A 19,310-nucleotide genomic window follows, 5' to 3' on the forward strand; every position below is an offset into this window, starting at 1 on the left:
GAATCTTATTCTATGTCTATTACAAAAGATGTGCATGGTGACCGATGATAGAGATTAAAACTACTATCTATGAATAATAAAGGGTGGGTCAGCTAAGATGAAGCCATAGGAGACTGGAAATGTCCAATATTTAGAAGGGGTGAAAGTATAATAAGAATAAGTTAGTAATAGTACAGAAGTTGCAAAAGCACCATCCATACGGTCAGTTCCAAGCTCATCAAAATCAACAAGCAAATTGCATCTATGTATTCAGTGCCCAATTTATTTAGTACACCTGCTCATAAATACAATTATCTAATCAGTCAATCATGTGCCAACAACTCAATGCATAAAAGCATGCAGACATTGTCAAGAGGTTCAACTGTTATTCAGATCAAACTTCAAAATGGGGAAAAAATGTGATCCAAATGATTTTGACTGTGGAATGATTTTTGGTGCCAGATGGGGTAGTTTGAGCATCTCAGAAACTGCTGATCTCCTGGAATCTTCACACACAACAGTCTCTGGAATTTATACAGAATGATGCAAGGAGCAATAAACTTTCAGTGAGTGGCAGTTCTGTGGGTGAAAATGCCTTTCAATGAGAAAAGTCAGGAGAATGGCCAGACTGGTTCAAGCTGACATGAAAGTAACAGTAACTCAAATATAATGTGTCACAACAGAAGAGCATCTTTGAACACACAACACATTGATCCTTAGAGCAGATGGGCTGCAGTAGCAGAAGACCAGACCAGATTCTACTCCTGTACCTAATAGAGTTGCCACTGGGTGTTGATTGCGGTTCAAGTGCCAATAGCCAGGAAGGTGGGAACCAAAAGTAAACTACTAACTCACTTCTCTAACCAAAAGAAGGTCTTAAGTCTCGATCAAGATTATCTCCTAACCTACAAATCTCCGCATAAAGAATCACATGCTGGAAAATAATCACACCAGGCAGGTTTAGAAAGCAGAGAAACCCTTTGCATTCAGTTAATCTTCATTACAAAAACAGCATGAGACTCGTCGTGCTCAGACGATCCAATTAAACAAGATCACTTGAAAATCACACTGTATTAGTTTTGGCACAAACCGCAAAAGGATACTTACTGCCTTCCCATGTGCAGTGCAATAGGTTAAGGGCTCCCTCCACTCTCTTCCAGTGCTGAAGGTGAAAGAAAGCATATGCTATTGCTTCACTGTCTCCCCGCTTCAGAATGTGTTCCGGTGGCAAAATTAAACTTTTCATTTCTAGTAAATACTACGGAAAAATAAAGAACAGAAGAATTGATAAGCAGTAATAAATAAAAGCAATATCAAACTAAACATCTTTAAATGTATTGAAATAGAGGGAATAACTTTCAAAGACAGGGGAGGGAGAACTTCAGAAGATCTGAATGTTAAATATTATTTTCACCAAATTTCACACAAAACTTACAAAGTACTAAACTTCATTATGGATATTTTGGACAATTATTACTCTATGGTACAATTGCAATTTTATTACAGTGAAAAATTAACATCTACAATTTTGAACCAATATAATTAGCTTTGTCACATGTACATCAAAACATTGAAACATACAGTGAAATATAATTTTGCATCAACAACAACAGTACAAGGATTGCGCTGGAGCAGCCCACAAGTGTCATCACTCTTCCAATGCCAACATAGCATGCCAACAACTCATTAAACCTAACATTCATCTTTGGGATGTGAGAAAAAACTGGAGTACCCGAAAGAAGTTCACGTGGTCATGGGGAGAACGTACAAACCACTTACAGATAGCAGCGGAAATTGAGCCCCTACTGGTGATTGCTGGTGTGGTAAAGAGATTGTGCTAACAGGTACACCACCATGTCACAATACTCCTTCACCCTCTCTGGTTTTCTAATTTTTCCAATATGGTCACTTTTCCAGATCTGTATTTTGCCATTTTTCATCGCTCCCTTGTTCCTCACATCATTCCATGTATCCATCGAGGTTCTGGGTTGCTACCAAGGACTGTATTATGTAGAGATACAGTACCAGTACAGTAATCCCTAAAACATTTACTTCATCTTGCAAAGCACACAGAGAACAGCAGTAATATGAATGTACTGAATGTCTTAATAACTAAATTTATACTACATCAGTTTAGATAATGACAAATTCTTACTGCCAATGGATAAAAGTAAAAAATCAAACTTTTACTTCATATGGGCAGTGGTTCCACTTTCCATCTAAACTGAACTCTCATGAATATGTCAGAAGGTATATTTGGGTCAGCAATTTCCTTACTACTGCAAAACTAAGGTATGCAACTTTGCAATATTAAACATATGGGCACAATGTGGTTAAGCAAACTGCATTAAAATTAAAGCATAAATTGTGCAAAATTCATGTGACACCTACACAGAGTATTGTTAAAATTACAGCATGGCATTGTACTCTGTGTGCCAGTCCTACAGAATGCAGCAGCTCACTTACAGCTTTTCGATTTCTGCTGCTGGAATGTTTAATGCTGTGATCTTCCCTCCATCACCCATGCATTTCATTGGAAAACTATGCCAATTTCACAGGTTAACCTTAATAGTCCCTGTGGCAGAGTACAATCTTCCAACCCATCTCTACCTCCGTCCTCCCCTCCATCCCCCCCGCCCTTGTTCCACCTGCCCCATCTCCTTACCTGTCACTACATCACCAGCAGCCAGCATCTCCCACTCCATCCCACCTGCCCATCATCCCTCTCCTCATCTGATTCTAACCATCACCTGCCTCACCATGAACTCTCACCTCCTATACTGGCCAACTCTCCTCTACACTCAGAACTAATGCAGGCAGGGTCTTGACTTGAAACATTGATTATCCCTCTGCCACCAGGTGCTGCTAGCCCCATGAGTTTCCCCCAGTAGTTTGTTTTTTTTTGCTCCAGATTACAGCATCTGTCATCTGAATCTCTATACCGGCTGCCCGAATAAATTTCTAAGTTTTAATAATATTTTAATCTGTCACCAAGTCCCAAGGTTCATTGTTTGGATCCTCACCTATGGACTGCTTTGCCATTATAGTCTCTCAATTGGCAGCATCTTTGAGAAGGTGGCACTATGCAGCGTTAGAGGAGGAATTGCAAGGGAGAAATAGAGCTTGAAAGTGAACTTGTATTTATATAATACACTATGCTTCCTGTGAGACTTCCAAGCACTTTAGAGCCAATTAACTACTTTGAAGTTCAGTCAGTACTATAGTGTAGAAAGCATAACAGCAAATTCTCGCAGAACAAAATTACACTAAATTGCAATGAGATAAATTGTCACAAATCTTGTTTTAGCTCCATTGACTGACAGATAAACATTGGTCAGGACACTAGGAGAGTCCTCTATTCTTCAAAACTTGGTACTACAAAATCATCCTGACCTCCTGGAGTGCAGTATTCTCTTGACAAAATGAAGTTGGATAAATATTAAAAAGTGAAAATTATGTGTGTGTTATGGGGAAATGTGGGCAAGGTAGACAAGTGAACTACCTAACTAGGTATTTTTTTCTTCAAAAGAGTTGGCACACAGCTGGGAAAATATTTATTCCTCTGTTACATTTTTTATCACTTTGGTCAACTCAAAACACTTTGCATCCAATAAAATACTTCTAATGTATTACAAAGGAAGGAATATGTATGAACTGAAACCCCTTCTTCTGTAATGTACTTGTTTATGCTTCTTTCTGACATTATCATCAATTCTAATGCTGCAGAGAAGGATTATATCCTCAAGTTTCTTTGGTTGATGACCAATAGCCATGCTCCTCTGACTTAGAGCTGAGGTTAACAATGTTTTTACATTTATAATAGGTACCATTTTTCAGACTGTAAAGCCAGATACTACTACACTTTAGAGATGCTTTTATGGCACCAAACTTTGAAAATCTGAAGATTAAAGGTGGTTTGTTGCCAAATAAATAGTTAACTATCATATTATATATCAAACCTGTTTCAAAGATTAAAGAAAGCAAACTTCCACATTTTCCATGTGCTTATCTAAAAGCCTCTTTTATGCCTCTATCATATCTATCTCCTTTGCTTTGGGTTGTGTAGGTTGGGTCATGATATCAGTTGTATAATCTAAACTGACAGCTTTGAATACGCAAGATGGATCATCCAACTAAAATATTAACTCCTTTTCTCTTTCCACAGATGTGGCCTGACTCAGTGATTATTTCCTGCAAATTTCTTTTATTTTAGATTTCCAGAATCTGCTCTTTTATTTTTATGTATTTGTTGAATGCACTGGCATTTCTCTTTCAGCATTCTGATGAAGGGCCTTTGACCTAATAAGCTAACATTGTTTCTCTTCATATAGCTGCAGCTTGACCTGTAGTGTATTTCCACCAATTCCGTTTTTATTTTTTTTACTTTGCATTTCTCAGCATTTGCAATATTTTTTGATTTTTGACTAATGCCTCTTGTTTTGGAAAATGTCACAAGCGATAGGATTATTTACTAATCCGTTTTTCACACTGAGAGGTTTCCAGATTCATTTTCTGAAGGAATGCACTCAAGGTTTTTTAGACCCCCTTTAGATAAAGTAGATTTACTGCCTCAGTAAATTCCCTTGGAGCATTAAGTCTTACACTCAGGTGGCTAATACTGACGCTAATCCTTGCTAATCCCTCTTCAGTCTGTTTTACAGAGCAAGGATCACTGACGGACATTTAAGTTGTTGTGGGAAACCCTGCCTGAATGCCTGACCTCTGGTCTGACTCCTCACCCGCTTCCCAGTGCTTGTGGCTTTGACTGCATTATGCCATTTTCTCGAGAACGGAAGCCAAAAATAAAACCTCATATTTGCTTAATTAGGCTCAACAATATACAGCACCCTGGCAAGGGGGTTAAGGAATATTTATGAAAATATATTAGACCACTCAAAAAAATGCACTTTAATTGCTGAATTATTAACGCTATAAGAATGCCAATTTTACAGTTACTGATTTAATCAGAAACAAAAGCATCCACTGAGATCACAAGATAAAGGGGCTCCAAATGGAAACATTTAAAAGTTTTGCAATATTATGCGTATACATTTTAAGAAAAAAAATTAAACTTCTCCCTCGTAAGCTCTTTTCTCCCTAAAGGCACAGTGGGCGAGGAGTAAGACACTATCTGAGCGTTTATGACCAAAGATGTGCAGTGCTTGATCAGTCATGCACGCAGTACCAATTTCACTCTGCAATTAGCTTTCTCTGCTAACACTGTATTGAGAGACGAGCACACACTGGGATAAACACAGACCCTTCAAGGTTACAGTCATTCATATCTACTTAATGAAACAGCTGTATTTGTCAAAGATTAGACACTCAAATCCATGCTCTGACTCTCAAGGCTGCTGCTTCCCTGCTATATACCTTATTACCACAGATGTCTAAAACCAAGAGGGGCTCCCAAAGGGCATATCTCATGACCTCCTACATACTGTGTTATTTTCACATCCTTGAAAAGTCAGTGATAAACAGACACATAGGTTAGGGGAAAAGAACAAAGCTCTGAGAAAACACTGACTGAGATACTGTGTCAATGACTTGTGCTCTTTGCCTGAATGTGTGCAGTAAGCTCACTAATTACTCGCTCCCTTTACTACTTCCTTTTTATTTTGCTATTCTACCAGTTTAGGTTGGTAAGGGGCAAGGGGAGGTGCAGAAGCAAAGGACTGGTCTTCGTCAGCTGTATAAGATCAACAAGATGTTTTACAGTGCCCAGTTTTGATCTTCAATTAATTAGCAGTATCAAGTACAAATCTGATTTTATTATTGCAAAGTCGCTTCAAATCATCAGCAGTTTCATCACATTACAAGATGACAATCAGGGCTAAAGGAGCTAGACACAAGCACTCAGTCCAGGCAACTTATTATAAAAAGATTATGAAGCTACTTAAGAAGCTGCAAAAAGATTGACATGGATAATATGACAACTGAAAGAACATACTCATCAAAAAGATTGAGTACACAGCGGCTCTTTTCTCTAGGAAAGAGGGAGTTGAGGTTTTTAAAGGTTTTGATACGATAAATGTACAAAAATGTTGTCTTTGGATGTTATCTAAATCAGGGTGATCAACAATCCAAATGGAATTCAGAAGAGAATTGTTTTTACCCACAGCATCATGAGAATATGGAATGTGTTACCATATGGAATAACTTAAATGAATAGCAATAGGAAATTTGAAAAATACTCTCGGAAGAATTAAGAACTGCACACTGATTGGGGTTAAATAAAGATGATAGTTGCATGGACCACAGCCCAGTTGGGCTGATCAATAGTATGTCCCCATGGGTAGACTATGAAAATGGAGGGTGGTCCACAGAGCTGCTGCCAACAGGAAAGAATATAACAAAACACTTATTAAAAATTTGAAAAAGCTACCCTCAGATTGAAAAAGACTTTTAAATTAGTTCATTATTATTCTGGCCCCACTATTGAGTGTAGTACTGAACATACATTTTCCTACTGTCCTTCAGAAGGACATGATTAACAACCACTTTGATCCTGCAGCCCATCTGGTAAAGGTATTCCCACTGAGATTTAAAGGGAACTTTCAATTGACGGTGATCCTTTATTGCTGTTCTGATAAGGTGCAAGGCACTGCATGAAAAGAAAGCTCATTTGCATGAATAATCCTGATGAAGGGTCTTGCCCCAAAACATTGGACTGTTTATTCTTTTCCATAGATGCTACCTGGCCTGCTGAGTTCCTGCAGCATTTTATGCGTGTTCCCTTGCAATGACGGTAAAGGAATAAACATTTCCCCAATTGTGTTTCCCAAGTGCTTCATTAGAGTGATGATAATCATGCTCATAGCCTCAATCTAAAAGTGGTTCAGATAGGTAAAAAATAATGGACAATTCCACTTAACAATTTCTTATCATCTCCCTAAAATTTAGATTTGTTCAGTGGACATTGAGTGATAATAAACTCTGAAGGTTCCAAATTTCATTTGCTGGCTGTTCTGAGTTCAATTGGGCCAACAGGATAATGTCATAAATGGTTACAGCACTTTTGGATTTTCCAAAGGAAGGAAAATCAGATGTAATATTCACCCTCCACTCACTTCACGCAAACATCGTCGAGGAATGATCTTGTTTTGATTCTGGATGTTGTCAAACTGGGTATTGGAAACTGCTATTGAACTAAACTACAGAATACATGTACCAATCATACCATATCAGATCTCAAATTTCACTCATGTTTACAAACAGAATTTTCATCTGTTTTACATCCTAAACCAACATCTATGACTCAGAACAGTATCCTCTGATCTCCAATTGGTATGGAATCAGGGCAACTGGTCATGTCCAATAAGCGCAGATCTTGGACCTTCACATCCTCCAAAGAGACAATCAACATTAGTATTATACCCAGCAACAAGCTGACAGCCGAAAGAAAGCTTAGTCTAAGGGTTTCCACCTTGAACTTGCTGGAGTTAGGACCTATGATCTACCAGCTTTTTACAACCACCCCTATGCAAATGCAATTGGATCCTCGACTTCCTAACCGGAAAACCACAGTCTGTGCAGATTGGTGATAAAATATTTTCCTCACTGATGATCAACACTGGCGCACCTCAAGGGTGTGTGCTTAGCCCACTGCTCTACTCTCTATATACACGACTGTGTGGCTAGGCATAGCTCAAAAACCATCTATAAATTTGATAACAATACAACCATTGCTGGTAGAATCTCAGGTGGGGACAAGAGGGCGTATAGGTATGGGATACACCAACTAGTGGAATGGTGCTGCAGCAACAACCTGGCACTCAACATCGGTAAAACGAAAGAGCCGATTGTGGCCTTCAGGAAGGGTAAGACGAAGGAACACATACCAATCCTCATAGAGGGATCAGAAGTGGAGAGATTGAGCAGCTTCAAGTTCCTGGATGTCAAGATCTCTGAGGATCTAACCTGGTCCCAACGTATCGATGTAGTTATAAAGAAGGCAAGACAGCAGCTATACTTTATTAGGAGTTTGAAGAGATTTGGCATGTCAACAAATACACTCAAAAACTTCTATAGTTGTGCTGTGGAGAGCATTCTGACAGGCTTCATCGCTGTTTGGTATGGAGGGGCTATTGCACAGAAGGTTGTAAATCTAGTCAGCTCCACCTTGGGCACTAGCTTACAAAGTACCCAGGACATTTTAGGGACCGGTGTCTCAGAAATGCAGTGTCCATTATGATGGACCTCTAGCACCCAGGGCATGCCCTTTTCTCACTGTTACTATCAGGTAGGAGGTCCAGAAGCCTGAAGGCACACACTCAGCGATTCAGGAACAGCTTCTTCCCCTCTGCCATCTGATTCCTAAATGAACATTGAAGCGTTGGACACTACCTCACTATTTTAAAAATATATACAGTATTTCAGTTTTTGCATTTTTTAAAAATCTATTCAATATACATAATTGATTTGCTTGTTTACTTATTATTACTATGTTTTCTTTATTATTTTTTTCTCTCTGCTAGATTATGTATTGCATTGAACTGCTGCTGCTAAGTTAACAAATTTCACGTTACTTGCCGGTGATAACAAACCTGATTCTGATGGACATACCCTAGTGCACAATTTGAAACATGTTTTTCTCATGCAGCATTCTCCTTCCAAAGAGCAGAAAGCAGTCCATAAAAATAATAAAATAAAATGTCAACACATACAAACAAGCTGGATGAACTCAGCATGTCGGGCAGCATCCGTTGACTGCTCATTTCAACAGATGCTGCCCGACCTGCTGAGTTCTTCCATCTAGTTTGTACGTGTTGATTTGACCACAGCATCTGCAGCATACTTTGTGTTTATAAAATAAAGTGTGTTTGCAGATCAGAGTAGGATACAAGTCACAGGAAAATTAATGCGCAACTTCGACTTACTAGTATCGATCAGTAATGCACAAGACAGAACCATTTAATGAAAACTCAAGGAAAAATTGTGTAGGACTTTGCATGGTCGAATGTATTAGGAAAGGCCTGACAATCATAGATACTTTGGCTATTTAGCACAATGCTCTTATTTAGCCCCAGGAGCTTCTGGGGAAAACAAGGGTTCTTTAAATCTTTCTTTACAAATTAGAACTAGGAAGAGTACCAATGTAAAAACTCTTTGTTTGCATGTTATTTTAGCAACCGAACCAAACAGAAAAGTCAAGAGTTATAAAATTAAAATATCCCAGATGTGTTCCAATATGGGTTTACCCAAGTTCGGAGTTCAGCAAAATAACTAAAGAGAAAAATGCACAAGGTAGAACTATTTAATGGAAACCCTGAAGAGAAATTCTGCAGGACTTTGTGTAGTGTAATTCATTAAGAATGGATCGAGTTTGACAAGTTTGAATCCTCTGGCTATTTAGCTCACTGCTCTCACTTGAGCACAGGAGCTGAGGAAACATGGACCCACAAATCTCAGGCTCTGAATTAGGATCAGATGTAGAAGCAATGCAAAAATTGGAGCCATGATTGAGTAAGTAGATTCAATGGAATTTTTGACTCACCATTTTAAAATCTAATGATTATCAAATCATTATAAATTTTGTGGTATACTGTATTTCTAATTTTTTGAAGCTTGTTCCACAAGGATGAGCAGATGTCTGCTTTAAATTGGCAGATGATCTCCTTTCATATTCCCCAAATGCACAGAAATCTTCAATTTCTTCAAACTTAATGTGCGTCAAAGCTAATGGCACCTTCTGGTGCTAATGCAGTCAGTAGGACCATTCAAACAAACTATTGAAAAAGTAGTACTACCAACATCGGTTAGGTTTTCCCCTCTCTGGAAAGCAACTTGGTCACTTTTCTTTTCATTTGCTACCATGATGTCTAACACACATCACAATCATTTTTTGGCATCATAGAATATTTCAGCTCAGCTGCAGACCATTTACCCCTCATACGTGTCAGCTTCTGGAAAGAGTTTTCCCCAATTAGTCTGGGCTTCCTACATCCCAACCAACTTCTGATCCATGCAATGATCCTGTAATTTTTTTCCCCCTTTGAGAATTTATCCACTTCCCTTTAGAAAGTTTTTACGGAATATGTCTTCTTTTCAGTCAATGCAATCATGATCATAACAACCTATCACATAAAAGGAATCTCCCTCTGGCTCTTTTTACCAGTAATGGTTTGAGAAGGTTGATGTTATTTAAGAGGCAGCACTGAAATAAACAGGTTAGGATCACCAAGAAAGCTGTAGAAAGAAGACAGCAAACAACAGTCAGCCAATGGGACACCAACATTCACTGAGCGAAGTAGAACTTCAAGACTAACTCACACACAACGCATGCTGCACCAAATGTTCATTTCCGATTTTGAACTGCATATTAGAACACTATGAGGATAACTACTTAATGTACTTCTGCTTTCCTGCAGAACCAAAAAGACAAGAATTATAACATTAAAATTTCTATACATTTACCTATTGCTGTTTTATGTAATTCTTACATTCAACAAAAACAATCAAGCACTAGATGGAATTATTGAAAAGCAATTGTGCAGTATTTTGCACGGTGTAACTTTAAAGCTGATGGACTATGCCTGTGTAACACAAGCTAAAGCTGGAAGCTATTAGTAGCTGGATGGATAAAGATCAAATAATTCTCTTTAGACCAATTTGCTGTTGGTTATTGAGCAAGTGGTGGAGGAGGGGTGTGGTAAGGGGTGGGGAGCAGAGTCCACATTAGGCTGAGGCACAGGTGCTGGCAGCTCTATTGATGTTGAGCCCCAGCTCCTGCTGTGGCTACTACACAGCAGATTACACCAGCCGCTCCAAAAATAAGGCACATCATGTAAAAGGATTTGTGACTGGCAATGAGTACCAGAGGGGAAAAAAAATCAACACTGAAATGAATAGCTGATTCGAATAATATCATGAAAGCAGTAATGCTTTCTTGAAACAGTTTCACAGCTGGATTAACTAAGCACCTCGTAAGCATGTGGTGACAAAATCCCTTTCATTGGGTACAGTTGCACTGGTGTGGTATTTTTTCTGTTTGTTGCACAAGTCTTTGGAAACATCCAGCTCAATCCAACCTATCCTTTCTGCAGAAGCTATTCCTAAATTAGCAACAGGGCTAAAAGGCCAGTTCCGAGATTCCAGACAAAGAAATTTTTATGTACCTCAGTTTTAGATAATCATGTTCCCTCATTCAAGACTCTCTCACTAATGAAAATATCTCAGTGCCTATTCTGTCGTACCCCTTTAGGATCTTATAGGTTCAGTAAGATCACCCAGTATTCTTTTAAACTCCAGACCAACCTGATTAGCTTAGATAGATAGATAATCCTCTCATCCCAGCTATCAGCCTTTTGAATCTCTTTTGGACTGCTTCTATTGCTAATATATCTTTAGTATCAGCACCATCTCCATGAAGGATATTCTTAAAAGGCGATTCCTCAAAGAGACCGCATTCATCATAAATGACCCTCACCATCCAAGACACATACTCACCGTTTTAGGAACAGCTTCTTCCCCACCACCACCACAGTTCTGAGTGGTTCATGAATCCACGTCCACTATTTTACTCACTTTGCGCATTATTTATTAATAATTCTTCTTGTAATTTATCGGATTTTTATAAAAATAATTGTACTGCTGCTGCAAAACAACGAACTGCAAAACCCGATTCTGAAGTAGGAGGCCTGAAACGGTGTGTGGTACTTGAGGTGCAACTGCAAAGGAACTTCCCTATTTCTAGAATCCAGCTCTTGCAATAAAGGCAGATGCTATTTGCCCTCTTAACTACTTGCATACCTGCCAGCTAACGTTTTTTTTTTGAGATTCATGTACAAGAACAGCTAGGTCCCTCTATATTTCACTCCTCAGACTCTTAGCAATGAGACAATTATCTATTTTTTGATTCTCACATCAAAGTGCATGACCTCACACTTTCCCCACTCACTCATGCATAACCACCTTACTCAATATACACTCAGTGGCCACTTTATTGGGTACAGAAGTGGAACCCAGTGTGCTCTTCTGCAGCTGTAGCCCATCTGCTTCTAGGTTTGATGCTGTGCATTCAGAGATGCTCTTCTACATACCACTGTTGCAACAAAAGGTTATTCGAGTTATTGTTGCCTGCCTGTCGACTTGAACAAGTCTGGCCATTCTCCTCTGACCTCTCTCATTAACAAGGCGTTTTCACCCACAGAACTGCAGCTCACTAGACTTTTTTTTTTGTTTTCTACACCATTCCCTGTAAACCAGAGACTTCTGTGCAAGAAAATTCCAAAAGATCAGCAGTTTCTTAGATACTCAAACCACCCTGTCTGGCACCAACAATCATTCCACGGTCAAAGTCACTTAGATCACATTTCTTCCCCATTCTGATGTTTGGTCTTAATGGCAACTAAACTGCTTGACCATGTCTGCATGCTTTCAAGCACTGAGTTGCTGCCACGATCGCCTGATTAGGTATTTACAATACTAAGCAAGGGTACAGGTGTACCTAATAAAGAGGCCACTGAGGGTAAATGACAATTGTAACAGATCTTCTGCCTTTTACTAGAAACAACTGAAGATAATCCTTCAAAGGACAAGGCACCTGCCTCTGGAGTTATCCAACATGGTAGACATAGATTCTTCATCCAACAGTTCAATATAACTAGAGTTGATATCCTAAATTAAATCCAATTTTTTTTTTGAGCCTTTGCCTCCTAAAACTGTTTTGAATATCTTAACTTGTAACATTGTATAAAGTATAATTGAATTAATGGATTAATTATTCCAGTGACTGCAGAAAGCTAGTCCAGAAAAGTTTATATACCTAAAAGGAGGCCATTCAGCTCAAACATCACCGTTTAACATTTTTCCTTGGGAAATTCAAAACCAATCCCAAGAAGCCTGTATCTTCCTCAGATTTCAAATATTTATCTACTTTTCCCATAGGGAGGGGCATGAAGGGCGATGCAGTACTGAGTCAGCTCTGTAATAATCCATTAAAAAAAAAATCACACAGTGTACTCTTCAGGGAAAAGTACTTCAATTTTTAATGCAATAACCTTTAAAGTAATCCTGTTCAGTTAGAAAACAAAATCAACTTCCATACAGCAAATCTTTGCTATAGTCTGCAGCTGGAAACTACTCAGCACAATGAATTTTCTTTGCTGAATTTACCCCACTATAAAATCCAGAAGAGTCTGCATCTCATCCTGACTGGTTTCAATTGGGACACGTGGAACACTATAGACACAAGAGGTATGAGGTACTGAAGATGCCAGAAATCTAGAGCAACACACACAACGTGCTGGAGGAGCTCAGGAGGTCAGGCAGCATCTATGGATGGAAATAAACAGTCAATATTTCAGGCTGAGACCACTTATCAGAACACTGATGACTTGGTTCTGAATAGTTCAAATAAGTTGCAATTACCACCTTTTCACTTTTATAAATAACTACAGAATCTAATCTACTTTAAAACGTCAGCAAGATGCTACATATAAATACAAGCCTGGTAAAGTATTTCATCCTCACTATAGACAAGAGAAATAGTTTGTGTTTCATTAGTATATATTCCTATTGCCCAAACTTTCTTACACTGCAGTCTAAATGAGTTTGTTTTTTTGATTTTGTGCCAACAGTAAGGTTGAGCCAATTCCATGTACTGACAGCTGGCGTCCACTCTAATGAGCTACTGCCGCCAAGAAGAAAAAAAATCAGAATTAAAACAACACGTAATAAACAACAAAAGATATGACAGAGCAACTCCAAGCCAATAATCCAGCGGAAGGGATCAAGTGGCCGTCCATGACAAAATTGGAATGGCTTGATTAGATTACGCAGCAGTAATCATTCCCATGTATCCCATTATTGTATGCAATTCCCCTGAGGAAAGTGTATTTTGAGCATTTTATAAATAACAGCAATAATACTGCTAAGAATAATTATTATTTCTATAAATTCTGTTTTAGGAACAGATTTTTAACATGCAGATGCAATTTTATGGAAAACAGGTTGAAGCTATAATGAGAAATTTCAAGCTGGTTCATGGAGAGTTCAATTTCTACTCTCTCTGCTTTGAGGATATCTCACCATAGCCCAGCTCCACTGACAAAAGTAAAATGCATTTTATACATATGCCTCCTACAAATAAAAAAAATACAAAAAAATTTACTGTCTCAAGGTTTGCATTTTTAATTAGTTCAATGATATGTTCTCTTATCTTGTGGAAGCTCTCCAAACCATACTCAATCAACCGAAATCCCTGCTTAAGCAGCCTGATGCTGAACTTAGCTGCACACTTCTACAGTGTATCTAGCAATACAAATATCATACAAGGGTAGGACATGCACCATGAATGAATGATAGGGCCCTATGGAGCACTGAGGAACAAAGTGATCTTGATGTACAAGGCCTAATATCTCTGAAAGTGGCATTTTATACAGGCTGCCAACATAGCATACAGGATGCTTGACTTCATCGATCAGGGGTTTAGGAAGCAAGAGCTGGGAGGTCTCAGTACAACTTCAGAAAATGTTACTTAGACCACAGCTGGAAGACTACGTGCAATTCTGAATGCCAAAGTACAGGGAGATGTGATTGCTCTGGAGAGAGTGCAGAGGAGATTCACCAGGATGTTGCCCAGGATGGAACACTTCAGTCATGAGGAAAGTCTGGGTGGGCTGGCCTTGTAATCTTGAAGGACAGGGAACTGAAGGGGGACCTAGCAATGAGATAAAAGAATCAAAAGAGGTGCAGACAGGCAGAGATGAATTAAAGTTTTATTTCCTCTATGGCAGAATTTTTTTCCCTCCAATGAAAGGAAATCAAAGACTAGAGTGCATAGATTCAAAGTGAGAGAGGGGAAAGATTTAAAAGGGACCCGAGGGGCAACTTCTTCACACAAGGGTGATGGATATATGGAATGAACTGTGGAAGTGCTTGAGACAAGTGAAGTAACAACATATAAATAACATTTGGATGGGGACATGGGTATGAAAGGTTGTGAGATATGGACCACAGGAGGTCAAATGCAAATAGCTTAGGTGAGCATCTTGGTCATGTGAAAGGGTCTGTTACCATGCTGTGTTGCTTTAATGCTCTAAATGTCCAAGACCAGAAGGCATCAGTTTAAGTTAAGGAGCAAGAGGTGTAGAAGGGATCTGAGCAATATTTTTTTTTACTCAGAGGGTGGATGGAATCTGGAACATATTGTCTGAGGGAATGGTGTGGGCAGACTTTCAAAGTTCAAGAAGCACCACTTGAATTGTCAAGACTAAGTGCTGGTAATTGGATTAAGTTCACAATGAATTTCATGGTCAGACTAGACAGATTGGGCCAAAGTGCATCTTTCAGAGTTGCTTCAGTGTAACCCACTTATTAAAAACCTTTACATTAAATTATCAGCCTCACTCTTCGGCTTCTGAATGTTGGATGCCCTCAAATTTGCCTGTTCTGACAGAGAGTTTTCTAAATTAAATCCTACACACAAGCATTTAAAGTTCCCCTCTCCCCAAAGCAAGATAAAAGTTCTAGATGCATCACCATAGTTAAAAGCTTTCAGAAACCCGACTCTTTTTTTTCTACAGAAACAGTAAAGGTCCAAGCAATGCATAGCAGGGCAATTAATACCAAAGTTTTAGATTAGACAAATAGCTCAAGGCTGACACCTGCTGGACTATATCAAAATCTTCAGTAATATTGCTAAATGATACTAGAGCTTTTGTACATCACTAGTTCCTCTTAAAAACTGTTTTCTGCTCATACCAACACACTTAATTAACGCTTTACAAAAATCAATCTATTGGACACATTTTATATAATCCTGATGGCTAAGTTAATATCTGGGTTTTAAGGTTATATTACTTGAACAAGTTACATTGACTGTATTCCCATTTACTAAATCTGTGAATAAAGGGTGATCATACAGAGAAAATTAAAGTAATACAAAGCTGGTAGGATACTTCCTCTGCTGAGAGCCTTGAACATACATAGCATAGATTTACTATTAGAGTAGGTTTGTTCAGAGGTGATGTGGGTATAGGATGGGGTGTATGTGAAGAAGTATTTACATATTCAGAACAATATGAATTTACATGTCACCCTTTCTCATCAAAATAGTATTAAGGTTGCAAAGTAATTACAGAAATTCTAAACAGAGACCGGTAATTTTTTTGGATAGGGTATTACAGGTTATAGAATCAAAATAGGCAAAAATTGGGGTACAGATAAGCAATAATAAATACAAATGGCAGTATAAACTGAAAGATGAACAGGCTTTACTGTCACCAAACAATTGATACTAGAGCATATAATCATCACAGTGATATTTGATTCTGCGCTTCGCGCTCCCTGAAGTACAAATCAAAGTAAATATAATAAAAATTTAAATTATAAATCATAATTAGAAAATAGAAAAGGGAAAGTAAGGTAGTGCAAGTCAGGTCCGGATATTTGGAAGGTACAGCCCAGATCCGGGTCAGGGTCCATTCAGCAGGCTCCTCCATTTCCTATATTCTTTAGTGACAAAGCAATGAAGCCTACAGTAAGATTTGTTCATTCGTTGTGTGCCGTGTCATATGACATGGGTAATTATGGTCCCAGAAATGGTTTGTCATCGCCTTCTTCTGGGCAAGACAGGTGACCCAATACTCAATACTCAAGAGACTGTCTGCCAGGTACCAGTGCTCATGTAACCAGGAACTGTGATATGCACCAGCTTTTCATACGACTGTCCACCACCTATTCCTATGGCTTCATGTGACCCTGTTTGGGGGGCTAGGCAGGTACTACACCTTGTCCAAGGTGAAATGCAGGCTAGTGAAGGGAAGGAATGCCCAACGCCTCCTTTGGTATGGATGCATCTCCACCCCACCACCCCCCAATAAGATTATTTCCATATTTAAGGCAGAAGGCAAGAGTTAAAAGAACCAGTTAAAAGTTACAGCAGTGTTTATTTGGGGGGGGCAACTTAGCCACTGAGTATATTGATTTCCTACAAAGGGTAGAACCATGATTTTCCTATATATTTTTAACATTCTCTGATTTTCCTATACATTTTTAACATTTAAAAACTGTTTAAATGCCCATGCTTAATTACCCTGAAGGTGGTGGTTATAAATCATCTTCAACTAAGGTGTCCTTCCAGGGAAGATAATTCTGTTACATAGAGTTCCAAGATTTACATCTATAATTGGTAACACATTCCCCAAAACTATGTTCTGAATATGCATGGCTGAACTACAAGTAGATGAAGAATGAAATGCCATTTTACAGAACGTTTGCCACAACTCAGAAGATACCAGAGCATTTAATAGCAATAAAGTAACTTAGTTTTATATAGGTCAATACAACATCATGGCCTGTACTGTGCTGAACTGTTCTATCAGTCTAACATATCCCTTCTACACAGCCCATTACCCTCTATTTTTCTTTAATCCACGAGCATATCTAAGAGTCTCTTAAATGTCTCTATCGTATTAGCATCTTGCACCATGTGCCTGATAAATCTCCTAAACTTTCCTTCTTTTGAGGTATGGTCACAGTTGTAAGGGAGCAATGGATAATGTGTGCACAACAAACTCCACAAGCAGCACTGTGATCGTGACTAAATAATCTTCATTTTGAGTCATATTAATTGAAGTTTAAACATTGACCTGGACAACTGAGGAGAACTATATCTAGTTAGTAGCTTGGTGTAATGTCATATCTAAAAGAAGTCAGAGTGCAGAATTCTTCGTCCTCAACGGAAGGACCAAATTCAGTTTTTGTTCTGGCATGAGGTTTAAATCCAAACCTTCTAATTCAGAACAATGAGTTAATGATTTAGACCGCAGTCTGTTGGGATGGTGTAAACAGAATCAAGTGGAGCTTTTAAGAAGAAAATAAAAGGCATGAGTGAAAATAATATGCAGTGTTGTGTAGAAAGAAGAGGAGCAAGGGACTAATTTAATGCTCTGACAGGAGCAGTACAAAGTGAGTAGGCAGACTGACCTTCTCTTCTGCCTTTACAGTTCTATGATTCAGAGGTTGTACCCAGAGAATCAAAGGTCACACAATAGACTATTTAAAACAGTATGAAGGTGAACTGATAATTATCAAAGAGTGAGTCATACAGTTCAGAAGATTCATAGCTTGATTCTAAAGCTATGTTGAGAGAAGCTACTTTAAAAGAAGCATTGGTGAATGTGCTCCAAGGTTTCAAAAAGATTGAGTCAGGAAGGCGGGGGAAAGACAAAGATAAGAATATCGTTATCTTTGAGGAGGAATGGAGAAATGTCATATGCCATTAGTGAGGAAGTCAATAATAGCAGGAATCTAATGTCAGAAAGATCACTCTCCAATAGTGCACATTAATATATAGAAATTGCACTATACAAACAAAAACAACAACTTAAAAATTAGCTTTATCACATGTACATTGAGATATACAGTGAAACCAGTATACATACAAATCAAATCAGTGAGAACTGTGCTGAGCAGCCTTCGTGTGTCAGCATGCTTCTGGTGTCAACGTAGAATGCACACAACTCATTAACCATAAATGTAGTCCTTAGATGTGGAAGGAAACCAGAGTACCCAAGATCATGAGAAGATACAAACTCCTTATAGATAGCAGCAAGAATTAAACCCTTATCTTACAGCTGGTGCTAACTGCTGATGTCCTGTCCCACTTTACTCTTGGCTCATTGGATGAAATAGAGGAAAATACAGAACCCAGAATTTAAGCAGAAGAGGTTACAATCTTCATTATGCATTGAGTGAATGTGTACGGGTCTCCAAAGAGATTTGAAAACAAGATGGAGAAGCATGAATCAACCCAACTGAACATGGGGGACTCTTTTGGACTTTGTCATGTTCATATTTCAGCAAACTCAACACACAAAAGAAAACTATGGTTAAACATTTCATCTCATGTCAGTTCCCTCATCTTAATTTATGTGAAAGCCCTGTACTTCAGAACCTTGTTCCCACAATGTACCAACATGGTCCAGTGCCATGAATATTACTCCTTCATGCAAAAGTTAGCCATGGTTTCAGGGTTACAAATCAAAACAAATGATATTTCTTGGCATGGAATGCACAGGATTTTATCTAGGGTTAAATAAGCTTAAACACTACCCATCTGTACTGCTGAAAGAACATGATTCGATCCATACTCTAACTAATTTTGAAAAACAAAGACTTTGAACACTGCCTAATGTTGAGGTACTTTTGAAATGTTGATCACGCACAAGCAGCAGGTGCAAATTCACCAACTTCACTTGGGGCAAAATTTGGAAAGAGAAGTCAGATACAAGAACAGCACACATGGATCTTCAATCAGAAATAATGTGGGAATTTTCAAATCCCGTAAGAACAAGTTTCAATCATGGGGGCAACAGGGCTCCAAA

At 38.6% G+C, this 19,310-nt stretch overlaps 1 protein-coding gene across 6 annotated transcripts in view; it reads right to left on the reverse strand.

Moving 5' to 3' along the window:
• The window catches only part of LOC132381096 (suppressor of tumorigenicity 7 protein homolog), a 133,677-nt gene that overhangs the window by 35,217 nt on the left and 79,150 nt on the right, over positions 1 to 19,310 (reverse strand). For all 6 annotated transcript variants that reach the window (XM_059950301.1, XM_059950300.1, XM_059950299.1 and 3 more), the window contains exon 12: positions 1,087 to 1,237. In XM_059950301.1, coding sequence (XP_059806284.1) covers positions 1,087 to 1,237 — 151 coding nt within the window. The remainder of the gene's footprint in view (positions 1 to 1,086; positions 1,238 to 19,310) is intronic.

The sequence above is a fragment of the Hypanus sabinus genome, chromosome 25 (genome assembly GCF_030144855.1).
Source record: "Hypanus sabinus isolate sHypSab1 chromosome 25, sHypSab1.hap1, whole genome shotgun sequence".
Taxonomy (NCBI): Eukaryota; Metazoa; Chordata; class Chondrichthyes; order Myliobatiformes; family Dasyatidae; genus Hypanus; species Hypanus sabinus.